Here is a 23,649-nt window from a genome sequence, read left to right on the forward strand (position 1 = left end):
TGAAACTGAAAGAATCAGACTTCAATTAAAAGGTAGGGAAGCGGACTTGGCCCAGTGGTTAGGGCGTCCGTCTACCACATGGGAGGTCTGCGGTTCCAACTCCAGGCCTCTTTGACCCTTGTGGAGCTGGCCCATGCACAGCACTGATGTGCGCAAGGAGTGCCCTGTCACTCAGGGGTGCCCCTGCGTAGGAGAGCCCCACGTGCAAGGAGTGTGCCCCGTAAGGAGAGCCACTCAGCGCGAAAGGAAGTGCAGCCTGCCCAGGAATGGCGCCACACACACGGAGAGCTGACACAATAAGATGATGCAACAAAAAGACACACAGATTCCCATGCCACTGACAATAACAGAAGCGGACGTAGAAGAACACACAGCAAAGGGACACAGAGAACAGACAACTGGCGGGGGGGGGGGAGAGAAATTTAAAAAAAAATCTTTTTAAAAAAATTAAAAGGTAAATGGGGCTAATCTAAAGACTAAGGAGAATCAGGATGCCAGGAAAAAGATAATACTACTAGTATTTTAAAACTTTAAGGACTATGGGGACCAGAAAGAAGAAATTTATTTTGTCAAGAAAATTCTATAAATTTCTATGGAGCACTATCTGATTTAATTTGACTAGTCAGCTTATTTAAATGGCATAGCTAACATGGAACCTAAAAGAGTGAATGAGATTTGTTCTGTACAGTGCTGTAATACCCTGGTGCATTTCAAAGTGTTTTGGGCATAAGATAGAAAGGTATTTGCAAAGTCCCCTAAGGGACTGGGAAAACATAGAAATAATAAACTTCTTTATCTGGGAAATCCTTACTACTCTCTTAAACAATAGAAGCTCCCAATTTATTGAAATGGAAGAACTCTGCAAGGTAAACCCTTGAAAAACAAACATGCTAGTAAGCTGAGCCCTCCATCTGGAGGCTTGCACTCATGAAACTGATTAAACTTAACTATAATTAATGCCTAAGAGTCACCTCTAGAGAACCTCTTTGTTACTCAAATGTGGCCTGTCTCTTTAAGCCAAAATTTCACTACCTACCCCACTACATGGGACAGGATTTCTAGGGATAAACTTTCCCCTGGCAACATGGGACTTGACTTCCAGAGATTTTTCCTGGTAATGCAGGACTTGACAACTCCCAGGGATGGGCCTCCCTGACAACATGGGATTAGACCAAAAGGGGGGAAAAATAGGGCAGAAGAAAGTTTTAATGGGTAAGAGATTTCAGATAGGGTCAAGAGTTCATTCTGGAGGTTACTCTTATGCAGGCTTCATCCAGGTAGCGAAAAAAAAAAGCCACAGCAAGCAAACCCCAAAAAAATACTCCGAACTATAAAAGCTATAAAATCATTTTCCCAATGTAACATGGTTATTCAAACCTTTAATTCTCAATTTATATATTAAGTTTATGTTTCAGAAAGTCTCTGAATTATTCCTATGCCAGACAAGCCACAGAATCTAGAAGTCAAAATGATGACCAGCTTCTCTGCTCCATAATATCGGCACCCCTTTTCAGCATGAAAAAGCCAGAAAGATCTGACATCCAGATTATCCCTAAGATTGGAGGGAGGAGTTGTAACCTAAGGTTAAGAAGGAACAAATAATTGTTATTGCTAAGTCATTATATGGATGTCTTTATATTATATTTAAAAAAGAGCAAAGGTTAATACCTGAAATTATAGATAAGGATGGTCCAACAATGAGACCTTGATACTGATGACTGTGCTTATGAGCCTGTGTGCCTGAAATATGAACTAGGCCTAGAGCTGCAGGGTGCCTAAGAGTTACCTCCTGAGGGCCTCCATATTGCTCAAATGTGGCCACTCTCTAAGCCAAACTCAGTATGTAAATACACTACCTTCCCCCCAATGTGGGACATGTCTCCTGGGGATGAGCCTCCCTGGCGCCAAGGAATTACTACCACTCACTACATGGAGAAGCAACTAGAAAGAGACCTCGAATTAAAGGGTCAACTCAGACCAACAGAATATCTCAGCCTACATGTTGGATCAAGTGTTAAAAACTGCTCTTTGAACTTGAATAAAAGGGGGAAATGGCAAAGACAAATGAGTTTATATGGCTAAGAGTCTTCAAAAAAGAGTTGGGAGGTCATCAGAGGGGTTGCATTTACACACGCCTCAGCAGGACCCCAGAGACAGCCAAAGTGGATACAACCCCAGGTACTGGTTCTCCTGAGGGCTATGGAGACCCACAGGTTCTATGGTTATGGCAGATGGCTCTGGAATTCAATGCCTTGTCAGTTGGCCCTACTTTGGAATTTGTGTCCCTGAGTGTGATGGAGTTGGACTCAGATGTGATCTTTCTACACATGCCTCTTCTGTCATTTTTACTGAACCTGTGGTTGGCGCTAGGGTTGCTGTATACTCAGGAGACTTGAATCTCTGGACTGGCCATGTGCCAGCTGGGCCCTGAGCCTCAGCAGAGTTGCAACTCCTACCCTCTGGTTCGTTGGACTTACCCAAGTCAGCTAACAGGAGGTGAAGATGGTCAGCCACGATACTAGGAAATCGAGAGTGCCTACAACTGCAAGCAGGAGAATTGTATCCATCTTCTATGTGGAATCTAAGCCCCCTCTTGATATAGAAGTGGAGTGGACATCACCATCCAAGGTCCACAGGACAGAGGAATAAAATATGGATTAGAGTGGACTTACTGATATTCTACTATGGAACTATTGTGACTAGTAATGGAAGAAAATGTAGCAATGATGTGGAGAAAGTGGCCACGGTAGTTGCTGAGGGCAGGGAAAGGGAAGAAGAGATGTGATGTGGGGGCATTTTCGGGATTTGGAGTTGTCCTAAATGATATTGCAGGAACAAACGCTGGGCCTTATATATCCTGCCATAACCCACTGAATGTACTGGGGGAGAGTGTAAACTACAATGTTAACTATTATCCATGTGGTGCAGCAGTGCTCTAGAATGTATTCACCAAATGCAATGGATGTGCCACAATGATGAAAGAGGTTGTTGGTGTGGGAGGAGTGGGGTGGGGGGGTGGGGGATATGTGGGAACCGGTTATATTTTCTGAAGGTAACATTTAAAAATTAAATTAAATTAAATTTTAAAAAGGGGGGAAAAAAAAGAAATTACTGAAGCTGGCTACAGTGGTCCCACCCCTCTAGCCAGCTCACTCTAGATGTAACCTCATCCTTGAGTATGCTCACTATTGGGATGGTGACCACTTATCCTCCTCTGTTTCATATCCACATGGAAAACCTTGTGACTGACCTCTCTCTACTCCATACTTTCCCATCTCAGAACCTGGATCTCTGAAAATGATTGTAGCTTTGTAACTCCCCCTGGTTTGGGCTCACTTCCCAGCTTGTTCAACCCCTTAATGCTTATTAACGAAGAAACCAGTGTCCAGCTCCACCCCAGTTATTCATTAGTATCCTTATGTCGTAAAATATTAGGATTTCTGCAGATCAGGGAGGCAGTTTGGGGCCAGAAAACCACTGTGCTCCATTGCTTGCACGACCAGTAAAACTTTTTCTCTTTTTGAAACCCCATTGTCTCAGGAATTGGCTTTAAAGACACATTGGGAGAAAAAAATCTTCTGTAGCTCGGTATCATAAATATCCAGGAATGGGATGGCTAGGTCAAAATGGCTTACAGGCCTAAATGTAAAACCTAAAGCTATAACACGCTTAGAGCAACATTGTTCCATTGAACTTTCTACACTAATGGAACTGTTTTCTACTTCTCTGCTATTCAGTATGCATGTGGTTACGGAGCACTTGAAATATGACTAAGGAACTGATTTTTATAATTTTATTAAAATATATTTAAGTAGTCACATGTGGTTAGTGGCTACCCTGTTAGACAATGCAGTTCTAGAAAAATGCATATAAGAAAATCTTTGTGATATGGAGCTAGGCAAAAATTACTTAGGACACAAAACTTAAAAATCAAAAAAGAAAAAAAAAACAGTTGTATTTCATAAAATTTAAAACTTCTGCTCTTTGAAAGATACTCATAAGGAAATGAAAAGGTAAGCCATAGACTGAGAGAAAAGACTTGCAAAACATATAACTGATAAAGGACCCTCACACCTCGATAATAAGAAAACAACCCAATTGAAAAAAAAGAGACAAAGTCTTTAAACAACCTCATTAAACAAATGGATGGTAAATAAACACATGAAAAGATACTCAATATCATTATTCACTAGGGAAATGCAAATTAAAACCACAATGAGATACCATCATATACCCATTAAAATGCCTTAAAAAATTACAACACTGTGGGAGGAGATGTAGGTTAGTGGTTGAGCACCTGCTTCCCAAGTACAAGGTCCCAGGTTCAATCCCTGGTGTCTCCTAGAAAAAGAAATACACTACTATATGCTGGGGATGTGAAGCAACTGGAACACTCCCATAATGTGGGCAGAAGTGCAAAATGGTATAGACATTTTGAAAAACAGTTCGGGGTTCTTCTAAAATTGAGCTTTTATCAATTGTATTTTTCAGGAAACTATATAAATACCTGCCACTAATTACTTTCTATCCAGGGAAAAGTGCCTCCATTTGCCCAGGACTTCAGCTTTCTTCTCTAGCCTCGATGCTCTGTAGCTCAGCAATCTGCACCCCATGCAAGCTCGGATGGGTATTTTATTTGCTCTTTTTGATGGTGAAAATAATTTCTGGTCCCAGCTGAAAAGATACATTTTTCCATTGGGTGAGAGCATGGATGCTTTGACATTCTTATATCAGACCACATTACACCTACAGTGGCTGCAGCAGCTGTTTGAAATAATTTTCCAGCCGCTGGTCAGTAGAAACAGCAGTCACTTCACTGTAATGTGAACAGGCATCGCCTGAGGAGTCTGCATTTTTAACAAGCTTCCAGGTGATGCCGATGCTGCCGAATTTATAATTTCTTTTTTTGGCATAAAGCAAAATTCACAGTCTAATTAATATATTTGTTTTATAACTTTCCAAGAGGGTCGATGTGTTGTACCTTTTTCATGGAGGATGATGAAACATTCTGTTTTAGTTTGCCCAAGGGCTGCTGATGCAAAGTACCAGAAATGTATTGGCTTTTAGAAACGGTATTTATTTGGGGTAAAAATTTATAGCTCCGAGGCTGTGAAAGGTCCAGACTGAGGCACCATCAGAGATACTTTCTCACCAAAGTGAGCTACTGGCATGTTGCCATGTGGTGAAGCAAGATGGCCACCCATGTCTGCCATGTTTCAGCCTTCCATCTCCTCTTGTGCTGCTCCATGGACCCCATCTCTTGGGCTTCGTGCTTAACTCTCTGTTATACCGCAGGATCAAACATGGCACCTTCCTTTTCCTGTGTCTGTCTGAGTGTGTCACTCTCTGTTTCCATTTATGTCAGACCCAGCAAGGGGGGAGAGACTCATCCTCAATCATGCCTCACTGATGTAGTCCAATCAAAAGCCCTAAATTGATCTTATCAAGTAATCTAATCAAAGGCCCTCAAATGAATTGATGCAATCAAAGGATATCATATCCAGAGGAATAAATTGGTTTACAAACATAATAATCCCTTTTTCGGATTTATAAAATAATTTCAAACTGCCGCACAGTTCAAGAATGAGGAGGTTGGTAGCTGAAAAAAACCACTTGGGTATTCTTTCAAAGTGAAATTATAAGGTGATTCCATATACTATTCCTGGAAAGTAGTAAATTAACAGCAACTGCTTGTTGGGTGTTACTCAAGGTGAAGCACTATGTCAGATAAATACATAATTTATTTTACCTCATCCTCACAACAATCCAGTTAGAATGGCTTCATCAGCCCTGTCTTACAAGTGAGAAATTTAAGGCTGAAGATGCTAAGAAGGAATTGTGGGAACTGGATTCTTAAGCCAAGTGCTCTTACATCCTACAGCTCACTGTCAACAGCATACACCCTGTTCACCCTCCAGGGATCATCGCAAACTGGGTGGAACAGGTGATCAAATATGTTTATAAAATAAATATATAGCAAATGTGTCACAAGAATGCACAAATCTGAATTAAACTGAAATCACAGCCACCTTTTCTGTTTGTTTTTTGAGGATGTGTTTTGTTCCTACTAGCCTAATGGAGTGGGATTAGGGGAGGTTCTGAGTTTTGCCTCAGTGCAGTCTTTTGCCTTGACCTCTCGGCAGATCATATGAAATTTGTTGAAGACTCTGATGGAAGGCTATTTAAAAAAATATTTTGTGCTCCTAGGGAAAACATCCATTTTTATAGTACCCAGTAGAGCTTCGTATAGGACCCAGTAGAGCTTTGTATTTGAGATCATAAAGTAAAACAAAGGTTAAATTTTAGATTTCTTAAGTTTTGAAGAGAGGCTAAGGGCAAAATGTAAATACAGTATATATGTGATGGCAGAACTTTATTATCCATGTGCAGTCTTTCTTGCTACTATTGTTAGTTAGAGCTTATACTTAGTTAAGGCTAAGTATAAGCACTAACCAGCGTTTGGCAGATAATTGCTAAATGGATGAATGGATGAGATTACACTAAGGGTGGCCAAATCTCTTCAATTTGAAGTGGTAGAATACTGGACTTACTTTTTATTCTTATAGTCCTTACCTTTTGTAAGGTAAGGACTTTTGACCTGGAGCTGGAGGGATTCAGGGACTGTGTATCCACTGTGCCTGAAAAAGGTCAAAGGTGAGAAGATGGCTAGGTCGCCCAAGAAGGTAGAGCACAGAGATCTGGGGTTGCACTGGGAATGCCTTTATTTCCAGAGTTTGGCAGGGAAAGGGTGCACACATATTTTCTACGGGTCTGATGTGGTCTTACGGAAGAGGAGCTGGCAATTCCTTATTGGAAGGGACTCTGTTCCAGGGGCTTTCTGCCAAGAAAGAGGTTCTCTCTGTTGGAAGGGGTTCAAACATACCAAGATGCAGAAACTGAGGAGGCTTGGACTCCATCAAAGGAGCTGTGGTTAAAAGACCCACCCCCCAAACTACATACATCTTCTACAGCAGAAACTTGGAACATGTTGGGAATTTGAACCTTATCTTTCAAGTATCCCGGAGACTAAGGAATAAGGTGGAAGGGACTTCTGAGAAATGTCCTCAAGCATGGACTGTCCCCACTTAACTCCCCCCACTCAACTGTGGACAACCTTCCTTTCAATGGTAAACACCACCTGCATGTCTTGGGATGGATGGGAGTGCAAAAGGAAAAGTTTCTACTGATCAAAGTGAAAATGAAAAAATCCAATCGGGAACTTTTCTTTGAGTGAAATTATATTATTTTTCCATTTAATATCTTCAAAAAGATTTTTTAAAAACCAAAACATAGCAGCCACCAAAACAAATAATGACTAACAGGATACCATAAACATGAGTGCCAGGGATTGAATCCACAAGAGATGTTCAAATCTTAATCTGCATTCCTATGGGCATGAACCCATTGTACAGATAGGAAATTTGGACAGAGTCATCAGAGGAAAGCCACAGGATGAAGCCAGAGAGGAGAGAGAAATTACCATGTGACAAAGGACTGCCATGATCAGAAGGCTACCAACCCTGGAGAAAGCATGGCCTTGCCAACATCTTGAGTTTTGGACTACCAGCCTTCAAAACCATTAGCCAAATGCTTGTTGTTTAAACCAATGCATCATATAGTATTTGTCATAGCAGCTCTGCTAACTGATACTATGAGAATGAAGAACAGGACTCTTGGACGTTAAATAATGTAGGCACCAGCTTTCCCACAACTCAACCACCCAAAGGCTATGTGTACTTTGCTCCAGACATCTGATGTAGCTGCTTCTTCACAACCTTGCTTTCCTCATATCAGAGCATGCAAACAAACACCTGCAACCCGTTTCCCTGTCTGCACCATTCAGAGCAGTTAATCATATCGATTCTATTTCTTAAGTGTGGGCTGAGTGCATAGTAGCTGTGTGTGCCAGATTGGAAGAACACTCTGGATACATATTACATGTAGATGCACTGATAAGCTGACAGAGGTTAAAGCTATAACCAACCCTTGTGTGGTGTGTGTGTGGATCTATCTTAGGACCAGGGTCATTCTTGGGGTTGACTGTCCATCAGGCCTCCCTCTGGAAGCTAGAGAACCTAAAGCAGTGTGCAGAGAGGGTCTTGCCATCTTGCTTTTCTCTTACGATGCATGGGGGCAGGAGAGAGAGATGCTGAGCCTTACACGGGCATCTTCACAGAGAGACAGGCTGAAACTGGGACACAGAACCTAATGGGGCTGGGCACAATTTCTAAATTGTGTTTGTGTCTCTTGCAGTTTCGCAATCTCGATGTTTCTTTTTCTTTTTCTCTCCTTCAGTGCTCAGTAAAACCCTTAGAAAGTTTTTTGCCAAAATCAATCGATCAGTAAAAGACCATCCATGGTGTCTGGCCTTGTTTATACTTGCACCTAGAGGTTTAAAGAGGACACAGTCCACCCCTGAGGGGTAGCATGATAATCAGTTAAGTGAGTGACTCAATGAGGATGTTCAACTCAGGGTAGGGGGAGAATCTCTTTCCAGAGGTAAAGCGTAGCCTGTCTGGACTTCATTAAAGGCAGGAGGCAATTTATCTTTCAACATATGTGCTCCAGACTGTTGTATCACCTATCTGGTTATCCCAGGAAAACTCTACAGAGTGAGTTATCCAAAATGGTTTTGCTTATTTACCTATTTATTTGCTGTTGTGGACTCATAAGCAAAAAGAAAGAAATATGCCTGTTCTTCATTTTAGTAAAGATAACCAAATCACTCTATCAGGTTGTTCATTCATTCGTTCAATACATACTAATTAAGCATGTACTCTCAGGAATTGAGAGATGCTGGGAATATGATGATGAACAAAGAGACAGGGAGGTTGCCTTCAGGGAGTGGGGAGGGGGCTTTAATCAAAGAGAAATATATTTGATATCTCTACTAGGGTACTGCTATGGTGCTGTGCAAGCCCTTGCCAGGAGGGAGAGATCTCACTTAGTGAAAGGGAGGTGGGTCATCATAAAGGGCTTTTCTGAGGAAGTGACAATTGGGCTGACTTGAAGGATAAGAGGAGGGAGAGGGAAAAGAGCACTTAGGAAGAGGGAACAGCCTTTATTTCAGGGCTGAAACCTCTGTTTTGGAAGGGCAAGGCTATCAAGAAACTATACTGGAGTTACCTGCAAGATGGAAAGGCAGGTGGGTGATGCTTCAAGAAAAAGTGGCCTGATACTGTTGGGAAAGCATTCTTCCAAGCCTGGAAGAAGGGATTGGGTGGAAGCATGGTGTGGAGGGCGACTGCGGGTGACGGACTCCTGGACCTTGATGGAGGTGACCCAGAGGTGGCAGGACTTGTGAGTGGGGACAGGGCTATTACTTAGGTTGGATGGACTGTGGAAGATTGCAATGACGGGCACTAGCCAGTATCTGACTGAGGTAATACTGATGGCCAATATCTTAAGCACAAAAAGCAATGGAAAAACACTTTAATGAGGGGTGACTCAGGCCTTGCGACAGGAGCCAAAGCACCCAGGTTCAAATCCTAGCTCTACTCCTCAACAGCCTTCTGACTTGGGCAGTTATTTATCTTTTGGCCTCAGTTTCCCCACCTGTAAGTGGAGATAACAGTACCTATTTCATAACGTGGTAGGGAACATTTAAATGTATTCATACATGTCAAGTTCTTAGAACAGTGTCTGACACAAAGTAAGCACCATCTATATGTTTAGGGAAATAATAGGCAGATGGGATAGCACCTCCAATTTTCTTGGACTCAGCCTCTGAGGTGCTACTACATCCTAGAAGAGTGAAGGGGGCCCCAAAGTGGGCTGGGTTTCCAGCCATACTGTGACAAGTAGTTGAGGTTACAGCTGGGGAAAAAAATAAGTACTATCTTTTGCTCCTCAGTGCCCAGACCACTTCCCTTACTGGTCCACTGGTGTTGTGCTGGTGGTAAACATGCATCAAAGAAAAGGCAACCGTTTAAGGGAACCCTAATGCGTGGAGCCCCATGTCTTAGTGCCCCTCATCCTGGTTAAAGGGTCCTAATCAAGTCACACAATGCAACTGCACAATGGAAAAGACTGCATGATGCATTAGAGAGGTATGTGGGCTAGCCTGGGAACCTACTTACTCCCATTTAAAACGGCGTTTCAGGGGGAAAAGGATGCCCCATTTAAAATGCTCCCAAAGTTGTGTGATCCTGCTGCTTGCTCAAGCAGGTAGCAAAGCAATCAGGAATTCACGACTTAATGGGGGGGGGGGAGGCGGCGGCGGTGGAGTGAAACTTGGACAAAGACAAAGCAAGAAACGGCACACCCCATCCTCACGGTTCCCTAAAGAAAGAAAACCAATCTCTGAATAAAAACAAGACTGGGAACCGCAACCACAGCACAAGAGCCGCGGCAAGGTCCGGGTGTCCGGAAGGGGCCGCTGCAGCCGAGACAGGCCTGCCCCGCGCTCCGCCCCTTGGGGCGCCGGCCCGCCATTCCCGTCTCCCGCAAGTGCGTCTCCGCCTGGGCTGTGCCAGGCTCCCCGCAGCGCCCCAGGCTCCCCGCAGCGCCCCAGGCTCCGGCCTGGGGTCCCCGCCAAGCACCGGCTCTGGCGAACTGGATGCGCCCCATTCGGGTGCGCGCCGCCGCACTCTCGAGATCGTGAGCGACGCGACCGCCGGCGCGCGTGCGCGGCCCGCCGCGACCCCCGGCGCGCATGCCCAGTACAGGCTGCCCGTGCAGCCCTCGCGGGTGACGGCCGGGGGCGGGCTTTGCCCTCGGCGTCCTGCGGGGCTTCCTGAGGAGACTGCCGGGGAGGTGCGCTGCGGGTGCTGAGGCGGTGGGGTCGGGGGCCGGAAGCGAGTTTAGGAGGTGAACCGGGCCGGAAAAGGCGGGTGGGGGACGCAGGGGCCGGGGAGCTCGGAGCAGAGGCTGCCCTTTCAGAGGGGCCGCTCGGACCGCCGCAGCAGCCGGGCGGCCGCAGACGGTGGCCGGGCCCGGGTGGTGGCAGTGGGCGTGGAGGATGGGGCGGACCCGGGACAGGGTTTGAAGGTGGAGCCTTGGGGGTTTGCTGAGCTGCCGGGCTGGGGCGTGTGAGAGGAATCCGGGGTCAGGTCGAGGCCTTTGGGCGGAGCCGCCGGGAGATGGTGCCCTAAGCTGAGGCGAGGAGGGCTTTGGGGGGACGACCTTGGGGGACGTGGGGGAGCTCGGGTGTGCGGGGTTGGGGTCTCTTGGACACTGGAGCGGGCATGCAGAGAAAGCCCAGAATGACAAGAGAAGGGAAAAAGGGGCGGAAGGAATATTTGATGAATAATGGAAGAAAATTTCCATGGGCATAGCGGTGTGGAGCCCTGGGAGGGGTGACCGTGTCAGAGCCGCAGGGGGGGAGAGCGCTGGGGCGGAGGTGAGGGGAGAAGGAAAGCCAAGGAGGTTGGAGCCGGGGAGCCTGGGGAGGCAAGCGTTCCCGGAGGAGTGATCAACTGGGACAGAGGCTGGACGCGATCGAGGAGGAGGCTGGAAATCCTGCCGCTGGATTTAGCAACGTGACCTTGAGCAGAGCAAGTTAGGGTGGGGTGGGGCAGGGAATGAATTCAGTCCCTCAGTGTAGACACCCGGGAGTGGTGCCAGGCACTGCGTTTAGCTGCTAGGTGTGCAGAACGCCTGTGAGTTGTGTAACTTCTTACATTTCCTTTGCAATATAGTCACCACGTAGTTTAAGTTAATGTTTGATGGAAAACTTTTCTCTCAAAATCCTGATATAACCTTTGATTTACTGGGTGTTTGTTTGTTTTTAATTAATAGGGTTGGGCCTTTTTTCACAGGGAACATACAAACCTTTTTTTTTCTAATTCGGAAAGTGAGCTTTAGGTGATGTTGAGAGTCTCGTTAAAAAGGGGACAGCTCTTAACCGAGAGTAGTTGGTTTACGGTGCCTGTCCAGTACCCGGAAAGTTCCAATGACAGCGAATGAGCTTATTTCTTCCCTGGAAACCTCTCTTCTTACCCTGAAGATTAAAAAAAATCATCAAGGCAGAGTAAGTGATGACTTCACCCAGGGTAGGTTTCACCCCTGAGGACTCTTGGATTAAATAACCTGAGTTTTGGGGTTCTCTCAGTGGTGCCCTCCCTCCCTGAACAGCATTTGCTTTTAGACTCTAGCAGGGTTGCTTGTGGAAGGTAGAACCACCCGTTATGTATTTTATATATAATAATATATATATATATGATGTGATTAGACACTACAGTTCACAGAAGATGAGAACTAAAGTTGTCTTCCCCAAAAGTACTTCCTGATTGCATTTCTTAGGCAAAGAATATAGAATCTGGTGGGTTTTTTTGGAATGTTGAAACATTTTTAAGTAAAACTTTATTACTTTGAATACAAATGTTATGATGAAAGGTATTATTCCTCAAAAATGGAAACACTTTGAATAGAAAACTTAGGTGAAAAATTAGGGTCATTTTACCCAGATAAATATCTCCTAATTTTGTCAGTACTACAATTTAAAAATTCTAGTTATAGTCCAATTTTTCATTTGTCACAATAATGTTCTTGTAAAAAAAGTGTGCGTGTATATATATATATATATTTTATATTAGAGCAGTTGTAGGTTTAGAGAAAAATCATGCAGAAAGTACAGTTCTCAACCCCCCCCCCCAAGCAGTTTTCCCTACTCCTGTTATTTTGCATTTGTGTGATACCTAATGACTATGAAACAATGCTGTAATTAACTAGAGTCCATAGTTTACATTAGGGCTCACTTTTCATGTATGGCTTTTCAGTAGTTTTCATTTTAACCATTTTCAAGTATACACTTCAGTGGTGTTAATTACATTCACAATTGTTGTAATACTGTTAACCACCATTCATTCCCAAAACTTTTTACAGCACCCCAAACAGAAACTATTTATCAATTAAGCATTACCGCCCTGTTTTTTCCCCTGTATTCTAATTTCTGACTATGAATTCAGATATTCCAGTTATTTTATTAGTTAGATCACGTATTTTTCCTTTTTTAAAAAAATTTATTCCCCCCCCCCCCAGTTGTCTGCTCTCTGTGTCCATTCTCTGTGTGTTCTTCTGTGACCACTTCTATTCTTATCAGCGGCTCTGGGAATCTGTGTTTCTTTTTTTTTTTTTTTTTTAAAGATTTATTTATTTATTTAATTCCCCCCCTCCCCTGGTTGTCTGTTCTTGGTGTCTATTTGCTGTGTCTTGTTTCTTTGTCCGCTTCTGTTGTCGTCAGCGGCATGGGAAGTGTGGGCGGCGCCATTCCTGGGCAGGCTGCTCTTTCTTTTCACGCTGGGCGGCTTTCCTCGGCTTTCCTCACGGGCGCACTCCTTGCGCGTGGGGCTCCCCCACGCGGGGGACACCCTTGCGTGGCACGGCACTCCTTGCGCGCATCAGCGCTGCACATGGCCAGCTCCACACGGGTCAAGGAGGCCCGGGGTTTGAACCGCGGACCTCCCATGTGGTAGACGGACGCCCTAACCACTGGGCCAAAGTCCGTTTCCCCTGTGTTTCTTTTTGTTGTGTCATCTTGTTGTTATGTCAGCTCTCTGTGTGTGTGGCGCCATTCTTGAGCAGGCTGCACTTTCTTTTGCGCTGGGCGGCTCTCCTTACGGGGTGCACTCCTTGCGCAGGGGGCTCCCCTATGCAGGGGACACCCCTGAGTGGCAGGGCACTCCTTGCACGCATCAGCACTGCGCATGGGTCAGCTCCACACTGGTCAAGGAGGCCCAGGGTTTGAACTGCAGACCTCCCATGTGGTAGGCGGACGCTTCCCTATTTTTCCTTTTTTGTTTGGCTTATTTCACTCAACGAGATTGTCTTCAAGGTTCATCCATGTTGTAGCATGTATCAGAACTTTATTCCTTTTTACAGTTCAGTCCATTGTAAATATATACCACATTTTTTAATCCATTCATCTGTTGATGGATACTTGAGTTGCTTTCACCTTTTGGCTAGTGCAAGTAATGGCTGCTTTGAACATCTTTGAACATTGGTGTGCAAATATATCTGAGTTCCTGCTTTCAGTTTGTTTGGGTACATATCTAGAAGTGGGATTGCTAGGTTATGTGGTAATTCTCTTTTTAACATGAGGAATTGCCAAACTCTTCCACATTGGCTGCACCATCTTTACATTCTTAACAACAATGTTAAGAGGGTTCCTATTGCTCCACATCCTCTCCAACACTTATTTTCTGTTATTTTTTCATTAGTAGCTATTCTAATGGGTGTGAAGTGGTATCTCATTGTGGTTTTGTTTTGCATTTCCCTGATGCCTAATGATGTTGAGCACCTTTTTATGTGCATATTGGCCATCTGTGGAGCATCATTGGAGAAATGTCTGCTTAAGTCCTTTGTCTATTTTATAACTTGTTTTTATCTTTTTGATCAGTTGTAGGACTTAATTATATATTCTGGATATTACACCCTTATCAGAAATATGCTTTCTAAATACTTTTTCTCATTCTGTAGTTTGTCTTCTCACTTGTTGGTAATGTCCTTTGATGTGCAAATGTTTTTAGTTTTTTTTTTTTCTTTGAGAAATTGTGAGTTTACAAAAGAATCAAACATATCATATAGGATTTCCATACATTACCTCACCACCAACACCTTACATTGTTATTCAACATTTGTTACAGTTGATGAAAGAATATTGTCGTAATACTACAGTTATCCATAGTATAGTTTATATGTGGTGTATTTTTCCAACAAACCATCCTATTATTAATTAGTATTGTATATTTGTAACAGTTCATAGGAGAATGCTCTCATATTTGTACATCATTCACCACAGGGTTCCTGTTGTTATATGGTCCTCTGCCTTGTACAATACATCCAAAATGTACCCTCAGTGGCTCTCAGTTTCATCACAGAGTTGTGGTGTCAGCTCAGTCTATTTCAGAATGTTTTCATTACTCCAAAAGGAAAAGTCCCATGCGCTCTTATGCACCCCCATTATTGACTCAGCATTGATATAGTACTTACTTTGCATTGCTATAAAAATATTACAGTCTTACTGTTAACTATAGCCTGTGTATTACATTAGTTGTATTTTTCCACATATCTCCATGTTCTTAATACCTTGTAATAGAGGAACATTCTTGTGTTTGTACTTTTAAACACAATCATCATCTACTACCAAAATCACTATGTTATATAGTCCCTAGATTATCCTTTAGCTTTCTTTCAATTGACATTAACCTCCCTAGAGGACCCCATTATACTTATTATAATGTGTTACCATCAACTCTATCCATTTCCCCACATTTATAATCTACCTTATTAAACATTCTACATACATTCAGCATCAGCTTCCCCTCCTCATCCCACATTCTATCTCCTAGTAACCTATACTCTAGAGTTTGTTCATCATATTTCATATTAGTGAGATCATACAATATTTATTCTGTGTCTGACTTATTTCACTCAAAATAATGTCCTCAGGGTTCATTCATGTTGTCATATGCATCCCGACTTAATTTCTTCTTAGAGATGAATAGAATTCCATTTTAGGTATATACCACATTTTGTTTATCCATTCATTGGTTGATGGACACTTGGGTTGTTTCCATCTTTCAGCAATTGTGAATAATGCTGCTGTGAACATCTGTGCAAATGTTTGTTTGCATCCTTGCTGTCACTTCTGAATTTATTCCTAGTAGCGGGATTGCGAGAGCACATGGCTCTGTGAGGAACCGCCAAACTGTCCTTCACAGAGGCTGCACTATTTCCCATTCCCACCAACAGTGAAGGAGTGTTCCCATTTGTCTGCATCTTCTCTAGCACTGACTTTTTCGTTTGTTTGTTTTTATTTTAAATAATGGCCATTCTGTAAGGCATGAAATGATATCACATTGTAGTTTTGCTCTGTACTTCCCTAATAGCTAGTGATGTTGGCATCTTTTCATGTGCTTTTTGGCCATTTATATTTATACTTTTGCCCATTTTTAAATTGGGTTGCTTGTCTTTTTGTCATTGAGTTGTTTGATCAAATCCTTATTGGATATGTGGTTTCTGAAATTTTTCTACCCTTAAGTAGGCTGCTTTTTTTTAAAAAATTATTTTATTTCTCTCCCCTTCCCCCCCACCCCCGTCCCTGTTGTCTTCTCTCTTGTGTCCATTTGCTCTATGTTCCGTGTCTGCTTGCATTCTCGGTAGAACTGGGAATCTGTGTCTCTTTTTGTTGCGTCTCCTTGCAGGGCGTACTCCTTGCACGTGGGGCTCCCCTATGTGGGGGACACCCTTGCTTGGCATGGCACTCCTTGCGCATGGCAGCATTGCGTGTGAACCAGCTCACCACATGGGCCAGGAGGCCGTGGTTTCAAACCCTGGACCTCCTATATGGTAGGCGGGCACTCTGTCAGTTGAGCCACATCCGCTTCCCGAGTAGGCTGCTTTTTCACCTTCTTAACAAAGTCATTTGAAGCACAAAAGTGTTAATATTGAGGAGGTCCCATTTACCTATTTTTACTTTCATTGCTTGAACTTTGAATGTAAGGTTTAAGAAGCCACCAACTACCAAAAGATCTTGAACCACCTCCACTCCCTTAAATATTTATTTTTATTTATTTCTCCCCATACCCTCGTTGTTTTTGCACTTGCTGTGTCTGTTTATCATCTTTGTTTCTTTCGGAGGCACTCAGAGCTGAAGCTGGGACCTCTGATGTGGGAGGGAGGCACCTAATCACTTGTAGCTACCAAAAGATCTTGAAGATGTTTCCCTTTATTTTCTTCTAGGAGTTTTATGGTTCCAGCTTTTATATTTAGGTCCTTGATCCATTTTGAGTTATTTTTTTTTTAATAAGGTGTGAGATAAGGGTCCACTTTATTTTAGCTATGGATATCTTGTTCTCCAAGCACCATTTGTTTGAATAGACTGTTCTGGGTGGGTTTGACAGTTGTATTAGTCAGCCAAAGGGGTGCTGATGCAAAGTACCAAAAATCTCTTGGTTTTTATAAAGGGTATTTGGGGTAGAAGCTTACAGTCACAAAGCCCTAAAGAGTCTGACTCAAAGTACCATAAAAGGTACTTTCTTATCCAAAGTCATTTGCCACATATTGAAGCAAGATGGTGGGTGATGTCTGTGAGGTTTCAAACTTCCTTCTTCCCTCTTAAGGCTCCGTGGTCCCACCTTCTTCTGATCTCAGCTGTAGGCTGCATAAGGCTCATCTGTCGTTTCTTTCCTGACTCAGCTGCTCTGTTCTCATCACAAAGTCTGTCGATCTCCTGTGTCTGTTGATCTTTCTCTATTCCTCTGTTCTACTCCTGTGTGTCTGCTACTCTCTATGTATCTACTTCCATGTGAGAGTCTTGTTTTATCAGCCCACCAAAAGGCTGGGACACAACACCAAGTCACACTCTAATGACGTGATTGAATCAAAGCCCTAATCTTAACATAATAATGTAATCATACCTCTCAGCATCAGACATCTCAGCTGAACTTAATATAATCAAACAGTAATGATGCCCAGAGGAACAGACCAGCTTACACACATAATCTAAAATCTTTTTTTGGAATTAATAAATAATATCAAACTGCTATTAATCCAACAGCCTTGTTGAAAATCACTTGATTATAGATGTGAAAGATATTTCCAAATTGTCAACTCAATTCCATTGGCCAATATGTCTATTTTTATGCCAGTACCATGCTGTTTTTACCACTGTAGCTAAGTAATGTGCTTTAAAATCAGAGAGTGAGAGTCCTCCAAACTTCATTCTTCTTTGAGACATTTTTGCCTATTTGGTGGCAAAAGGGTAACTTCCAGATAAATTTGATAATAGGCTTTTCCATTTCTGCAAAAAAGCTGTTGGGATTTTTATTGGGATTGCATTGAATCTATAAATCAGTTTGAGTAGGATTGACATCTTAATTATATTTAGTTTTCCAATCCATAAACAAAAGCCCTTCCATTTATTTAGGTCTTCTTTGGTTTCTTTTAACAATGTTTTGTAGTTTTCTGAATATAGGTCTTTTATTTCCTTGGTTAAGTTTATTTCTAAATATTTGATTCTTGTAGTTGCTATTATAAATGAATTTTTTTCTGACTTCCTCCTCAAACTGCTCATTAGTAGTGCATAGCAATGCTAGTGATTTTTGTGTATCCTGCCACTTGGCCGAACTCATCTATTAGTTCTAGTAGATTTATTCTGGATTTTTCAGAATTTTCTAGGTTTGAAATCATATTGTCAGCAAATAGCAAAAGTTTTACTTCTCCCTTTCCTATTTGGGTTCCAATTTTTTATTTATGTATGTATTGATTTATTTATGCATGCCTAATTGTTCTGGTTAGAACTTCCAGCACAGTATTGAATAATGGTGGAGACAGTGGGCATCCATGTCTCGTTCCTGATCTCAGTGGGAAAGCTTTCAGTCTTTCACCGTTGAGCAAAATGCTAGCTGTGGGGTTTTCATATATGCACTTTGCTTTCTTCTATTCCTATCATTTGGAATGTTTTTTATCCAGAAATGGTGCTGTATTTTGTCAGATACATTTTCTGTGTGAGTAGAGATGATCATGTGATTTTTCTTCTTCAGTTTATTAATGTGGTTTATTACACTAACTGATTTTCTTGATTTGAACCACCCTTTCATACCTTTGATTAAAACCAGCTTGATCGTGGTGTATAATTCTTTTGATGTGCTTTTGGATTCGGTTTGCAAGTATTTTGTTGAGGATTTTTGCACTTATGTTCATTAGAGAAATTCACCTGTAATTTTCTTATTTTATAGTATCTTTATTTGGCTTTGGTATTAGGGTGATGCTGGCTTTGTAGAATGAGTTTGGTACATTCTTTCTTGTTCGGTGTTTTGGAAGAGCTTGAGCAAGATTGGTATTAGGTCATCTTTGAATGTTTGCTACCAAACTTCACCTGTGAAGCCATCTGGCCCTGGGAATATCTATTTACTTGTGATTGGTTTGTTGAGGTCTTCTATTTCTTTTAGGGTCAGTGTAGTTTGCTTGTGTGTTTCTAGGAATTTGTCCATTTTGTCTATATGTTGCCTAGTTTGCTGTGTACAGTTATTAATAATATCTTTATATGACCTTTCTTATTTCTGTGGGGTCAGTAGTGATGTCTCCCCTCTAATTTCTGATTTTATTTATTTGCATCTCTTTTATTCTTTGTCAGTCTAGCTAAGGATTTGTCAATTTTTATTGATCTTCTTGAAGAACCAACTTTTAGTTTTGTTGATTCTCTCTGTTGTTTTTTGTTGTTCTCAATTTCATTTATTTCTGCTCTGATCTTTATTTCTTTCCTTCAGCTTGGTTGGGATTATTTTCTGTTCTTTTCTAGTTCCTTCAGGTGAGTAGTTATGTCTTTGATGTTAGCTCTTTCTTCTTTTTTTAATGTAAGCCTTGAGGGCTATAAATTTCCCTTTCAATGCTGCCTTTGTTCTATCCCATAAGTTTTGATATGTTGTGTTCATGTTTTCATTCATCTTAAGGTATTTACTGATTTCTCTTTCAATTTCTTCTTTGACCCACTGATTATTTGAGAGTGTGTCTCAATTTCACTTATTCATTCTTCTGCCATTTCAAATCTGCTACTTTATGCATTGAATGTATTTTTTGTAAAGATTTATTTATTTGTTTATTTCTCTCCCCTTCCCCCTCACCCCCTGCCCTGGTTGTCTGTTGTCTGTGTCTATTTGCTGCATCTTCTTCTTTGTCCGCTTCTGTTGTTGTCAGTGGCATGGGAATCTGTGTTTCTTTTTGTTGCGTCACCTTGTTGTGTCAGCTCTCCGTGTGGGCGGCGCCATTCTTAGGCAGGCTGTACTTTCATGCTGGGCGGCTCTCCTTACGGGGCACACTACTTGCACGTGGGGCTCCCCTACGTGGGGGACACCTCTGTGTGGCAGGGCACTCCTTGTGTGTATCAGCACTGCGCGTGGGCCAGCTCCACACTCAGGGAAGCCCGGGGTTTGAACTGTGGACCTCCCATGTGGTAAATGGACACCCTAACCACTGGGCCAAGTCCGCTTCCCTCTAATATATTTTTAATCTAATCCATTGTGTCTTTCATTCCCATAAGTTGTTACTTTATTTATTTAGCGGACTTTCAAATTGTTCTTTATGCTTACCCAGTATCTTCTTAATAGCCTCTATCTCTTTAGCCATATTTTCCTTCAACTCCTTGAATTGGTTTAGGAGATTTGTGTGATTATCATTGATTAGTTGTCTTAAATTCTGTGTCTTGTCAGGATTTTTGGTTTGTTCCTTTGGCTGGGACATCTCTTCCTGTTTATTAGTATGGCTTGTAATTTTTTGCTGATGTCTGGGCATTTGGTTATGTTGGTGAATTTATTCGTATAGTCAGTTTCTCTCTCTTGCCTAGTGGTTTTGTTTCATGGCTCTTCTTTGTTTTTTGGTTCAGCATATTCTAAGTCTTTAAAGTTGTCCAGCTTAAACTATCAAAATAGAGCTTTGGGTCCACTGTTGGTGTGCAGATCAGATTTAAGTGGTCTGGGGACATGAAAGACTTCAAAACAAGGTTTTTTTTCTTTCTGCAGTTTCCTGTTCTGCCAGCAGATGGCACTCTTCAGCAACTCTTTCCATGGAGGTGTCTCTTTCAATCTCCACTTGCCTATGTTTCTGATCTGCCTGGAGCCAAGATTTTAAGTGGGCTCTACTGGCTAAACTCACTGAGGATAAACCACTCTTCACCCTCCACTGTAGCCTCCCTCTTCCCAGGGAGGAAGACATTTGTTCCTGTCTCAGTCATGGGTTTTACCCAGGCCGTTTGCCTTGAGAGTGTGGAATGGGTTCTGCTCCTGGCCGCAGGGGCTAGTAATTTATGGTTTTGATTTTGGCTTCTTTGTCTCTCTGTCCCTCACCCTTTTGGATGATGTGCAGCACTCTCCTGATCTGCAGATCCCCAAAGCAGGAGGCTCCCTCAGGCAGCTTTTTGCCCTTCCTCCATTGTTTTCATAAGAGAGTTGAGCCCTGCTTACTTACTCCAATGACATCTTCTGGGAGTTGTGTACAAAAGTTTTTAATTTTCATGAAGTTCACTTTTTTCTTTTGTTTTAAAGTCTAAAACTCCATTCATGTTCCTGTATGTTTTTCTCTAGTTTTCTCTAAAACTACTCTTGTAGTTTTAGTTCTTATATTTAGGTCTTTGATCTATATTGATTTGTTTCTTTATATGGTGTAAGGTAGGAGTACACTTTCATTCTTTTGCATGTGGATATCCAGTTTGCCTAGCACCATTTGTTGAAGAGACTATTCTTTCTCCATTGAGGTCATTTGAAATCCTTGTCAAACATCAGTTGACTATAGATATGAGGGTTTATTTCTGAACTTTCAGCTTGATTCCACTGGTCTATTTGTCTGTCCTTGTGGCAGTACCACGCCGATTACTATAGCTTGGTAATAAGTTTTAAAATCAGGAAGTATGAGCCCTCCAGGTTTTTTCTTCTTTTTCAAGATGGTTTTGGCTATTCACTGCTCCTTTTCCTTCCAAATGAAATTGATAATTGGCTTTTCCATTTCTTTGAAGAGGTGCCTTTGGTTGGATTGTGTTGAATCTATAAATTGTTTTGGGTGGGCTTGACAGCTTAATCATTTTTAGTTTTCTAATCCATGAACTTAGAACGTTCATTTATTTGGTCTTCTGTTGTTTTTGTTTAATTATAGTTTATATACAATAAAGTTAACCCTTTTTAGGGTGCAGTTATGAGTTTTTAAGGATATAGTCATGTAACTACCACCATAATCAAGATGTAAGACAATTCCTTCACCACCACCACCACCCTGGTGCCAAACCCCTTGTGTCACTTAGTAGTCTGTCCTTCCCTCCTCTTTGGCAGCCATTGATACAATGTTGTCTATTCTAGAATGTCATAAATAGAATCACACATGCATTCTTTTTTTATAGCAGCCATGTTGCATATTGTGAATGTACCATCATTTGTTGAACTTGTCCTCTACAGAAGAACACTTAGGTTGTTTCCATTCTTTTGTGATTAAGGACAGTGGTTTGATAGAGACATGACATTTTGAAATGCATTTGTAATTCTTATAGGAATTGTCAGGTTGTCCTCCAGAAGATTTTTATCATTTTGGGAAAAGTTATTTTCCTTTTTTTTTCAATAACTGCCACACTTTAATTCTCAGTTCTCCCAACAATTTGACCCACTAGATAGAAGTTGGCTCTGCCATTTTTGAAGTCACCCATCCAAATGTTGTCTTTCTCTCTCTGTTTTCCTTTGATAACATTCCTCACATAAAGGTAAAGAAGAACTAAATGTGTCTTAACAGTCACAAGCCTCAGATGACATCCTGTCAGAAAAGCTAGGTCTGTGGTTCTCAAACTTGATTAGTACATCAGAATCACCTGGAGGGTTTGTTAAAACTCAGATTGCTCGTAGTTACTGATTCAGTTGGTCTGGTTTAGGGCCTGTGGGTTTGCATTTCAAGTGATGTCGACACTACTAATTTGGAGCGCCGCACTTGGAGAACTTGCTGTAAGGTACCTCCATGCGTCCTGGGAGCGCTTGAGAACACAAATTGAAAACAGCTGATTTAGAGAACACTGTCATGAGGATATGTTATGAACAATTTTTTAAGGATTTTCTTATATTTAAAAAAAAAAGCCTGTAGGTATACAAATATATTCTGATTGTTTCTCTTCGTTTTTTTTTTTTTTATTTTTAAAAAGCCATTTCAAGAATTAGTACTGAAAACCTAGAAAAGAAAACCTGATGTGGCCATTTATCCAGAGCAGACTAATTCCTCAACTGTACTGTGGCCTGAAGTCTCCAGCGTCTGCACAAACCAAGGTTTTCCTTACCATGGCTCGTCCAAGTTCAAGTAAGTCATTCTTCACCTGACATCTCGTCTTCAGTAGAATTTGAAGTACAGTTTCTGAAAATTGTCACACTTTGAAGGGAATGTCTGTACTGAGGAGATGCTGAGTAAAAAGCCAGTTGTGTTCTCCTTTTCGGCAAGCCCCTTTCTAGGCTGCGGTCAGATCTTGTCTCTCAGTAGTCAAGTTGAGTCCTTTTGAGACATTTTGTTATTTCTCCTACAATATTTGCACTTAAACTTTTTATACACAATTTGTATTTTAAGCCTCTTACCCCTCTCCAGGAGAGGAGAGCCTACAGGGCAATATGAGATTAAATTTTCTTCTGGATAGAAATAATTTGTACTTCTAGTTGTACTTCTATCATTCTAGGCTTATAGTCAATAGTGGGCATTTTAAACGTTAACAAATTTATATAATTTAATCATCCTTAGGTGAATGTTAAAAGTGCTTCTGTCAGGGAGTGGATGTAGCTTAGTAGTTGAGCGCCTGCTTCCCATGTACGAGATCCCGGGTTCCTGGGTTCAATTCCTAGTGCCTCCTTAAAAAAAAAACCAAAATAACAACAACAACAACAACAAAGCACAAAGAAGTATGTTTCAGTATGGCATTGAAAGGACATGCTGAACTCTTTTTGTCTTATTTCCAAGTTTTGGATAACTTTTCCTGATATTATGAGTCTGCTCAAACCTTACAACCCCTCCTTCCATTTTATCCAAAATCAAGAACAGAAAAGCACCCAGACAACCCAGCTCCACTCAATTGCCCACTCCCTTGGTGTTCCCAGCCTTGCAGGATGGGCTGCTAGAGTGTCTGCAGGAATCAAGAAGTTTATGCCTGACCTCAGCCAAGCACAGGCCATCTGTGTTTGGAACCATAAAACATACTGGTGT

The 23,649-nt window shown here is 41.9% G+C and overlaps 1 protein-coding gene across 9 annotated transcripts in view; it reads left to right on the top strand.

The window, feature by feature from the left end:
* Window positions 1–10,641: 10,641 nt before the first annotated feature.
* Window positions 10,642–23,649, top strand: part of SIRT5 (sirtuin 5) — a 51,907-nt gene continuing 38,899 nt past the window's right edge. The window contains exons 1-3 of one of the 9 annotated variants that reach the window (XM_012523613.4): window positions 10,642–10,755; window positions 11,796–11,971; window positions 22,610–22,761. In XM_012523613.4, the coding sequence (XP_012379067.1) occupies window positions 22,653–22,761 (109 nt within the window). In that variant the 5' untranslated portion in view covers window positions 10,642–10,755; window positions 11,796–11,971; window positions 22,610–22,652. Of the gene's footprint in view, window positions 10,810–10,830; window positions 11,601–11,759; window positions 11,972–22,609; window positions 22,762–23,649 lie in introns of those variants that run through there. The other 8 variants (XM_058285238.2, XM_058285241.2, XM_004454299.5 and 5 more) reach the window with 8 other exon arrangements.

The sequence above is a fragment of the Dasypus novemcinctus genome, chromosome 22 (genome assembly GCF_030445035.2).
Source record: "Dasypus novemcinctus isolate mDasNov1 chromosome 22, mDasNov1.1.hap2, whole genome shotgun sequence".
Classification (NCBI taxonomy): Eukaryota; Metazoa; Chordata; class Mammalia; order Cingulata; family Dasypodidae; genus Dasypus; species Dasypus novemcinctus.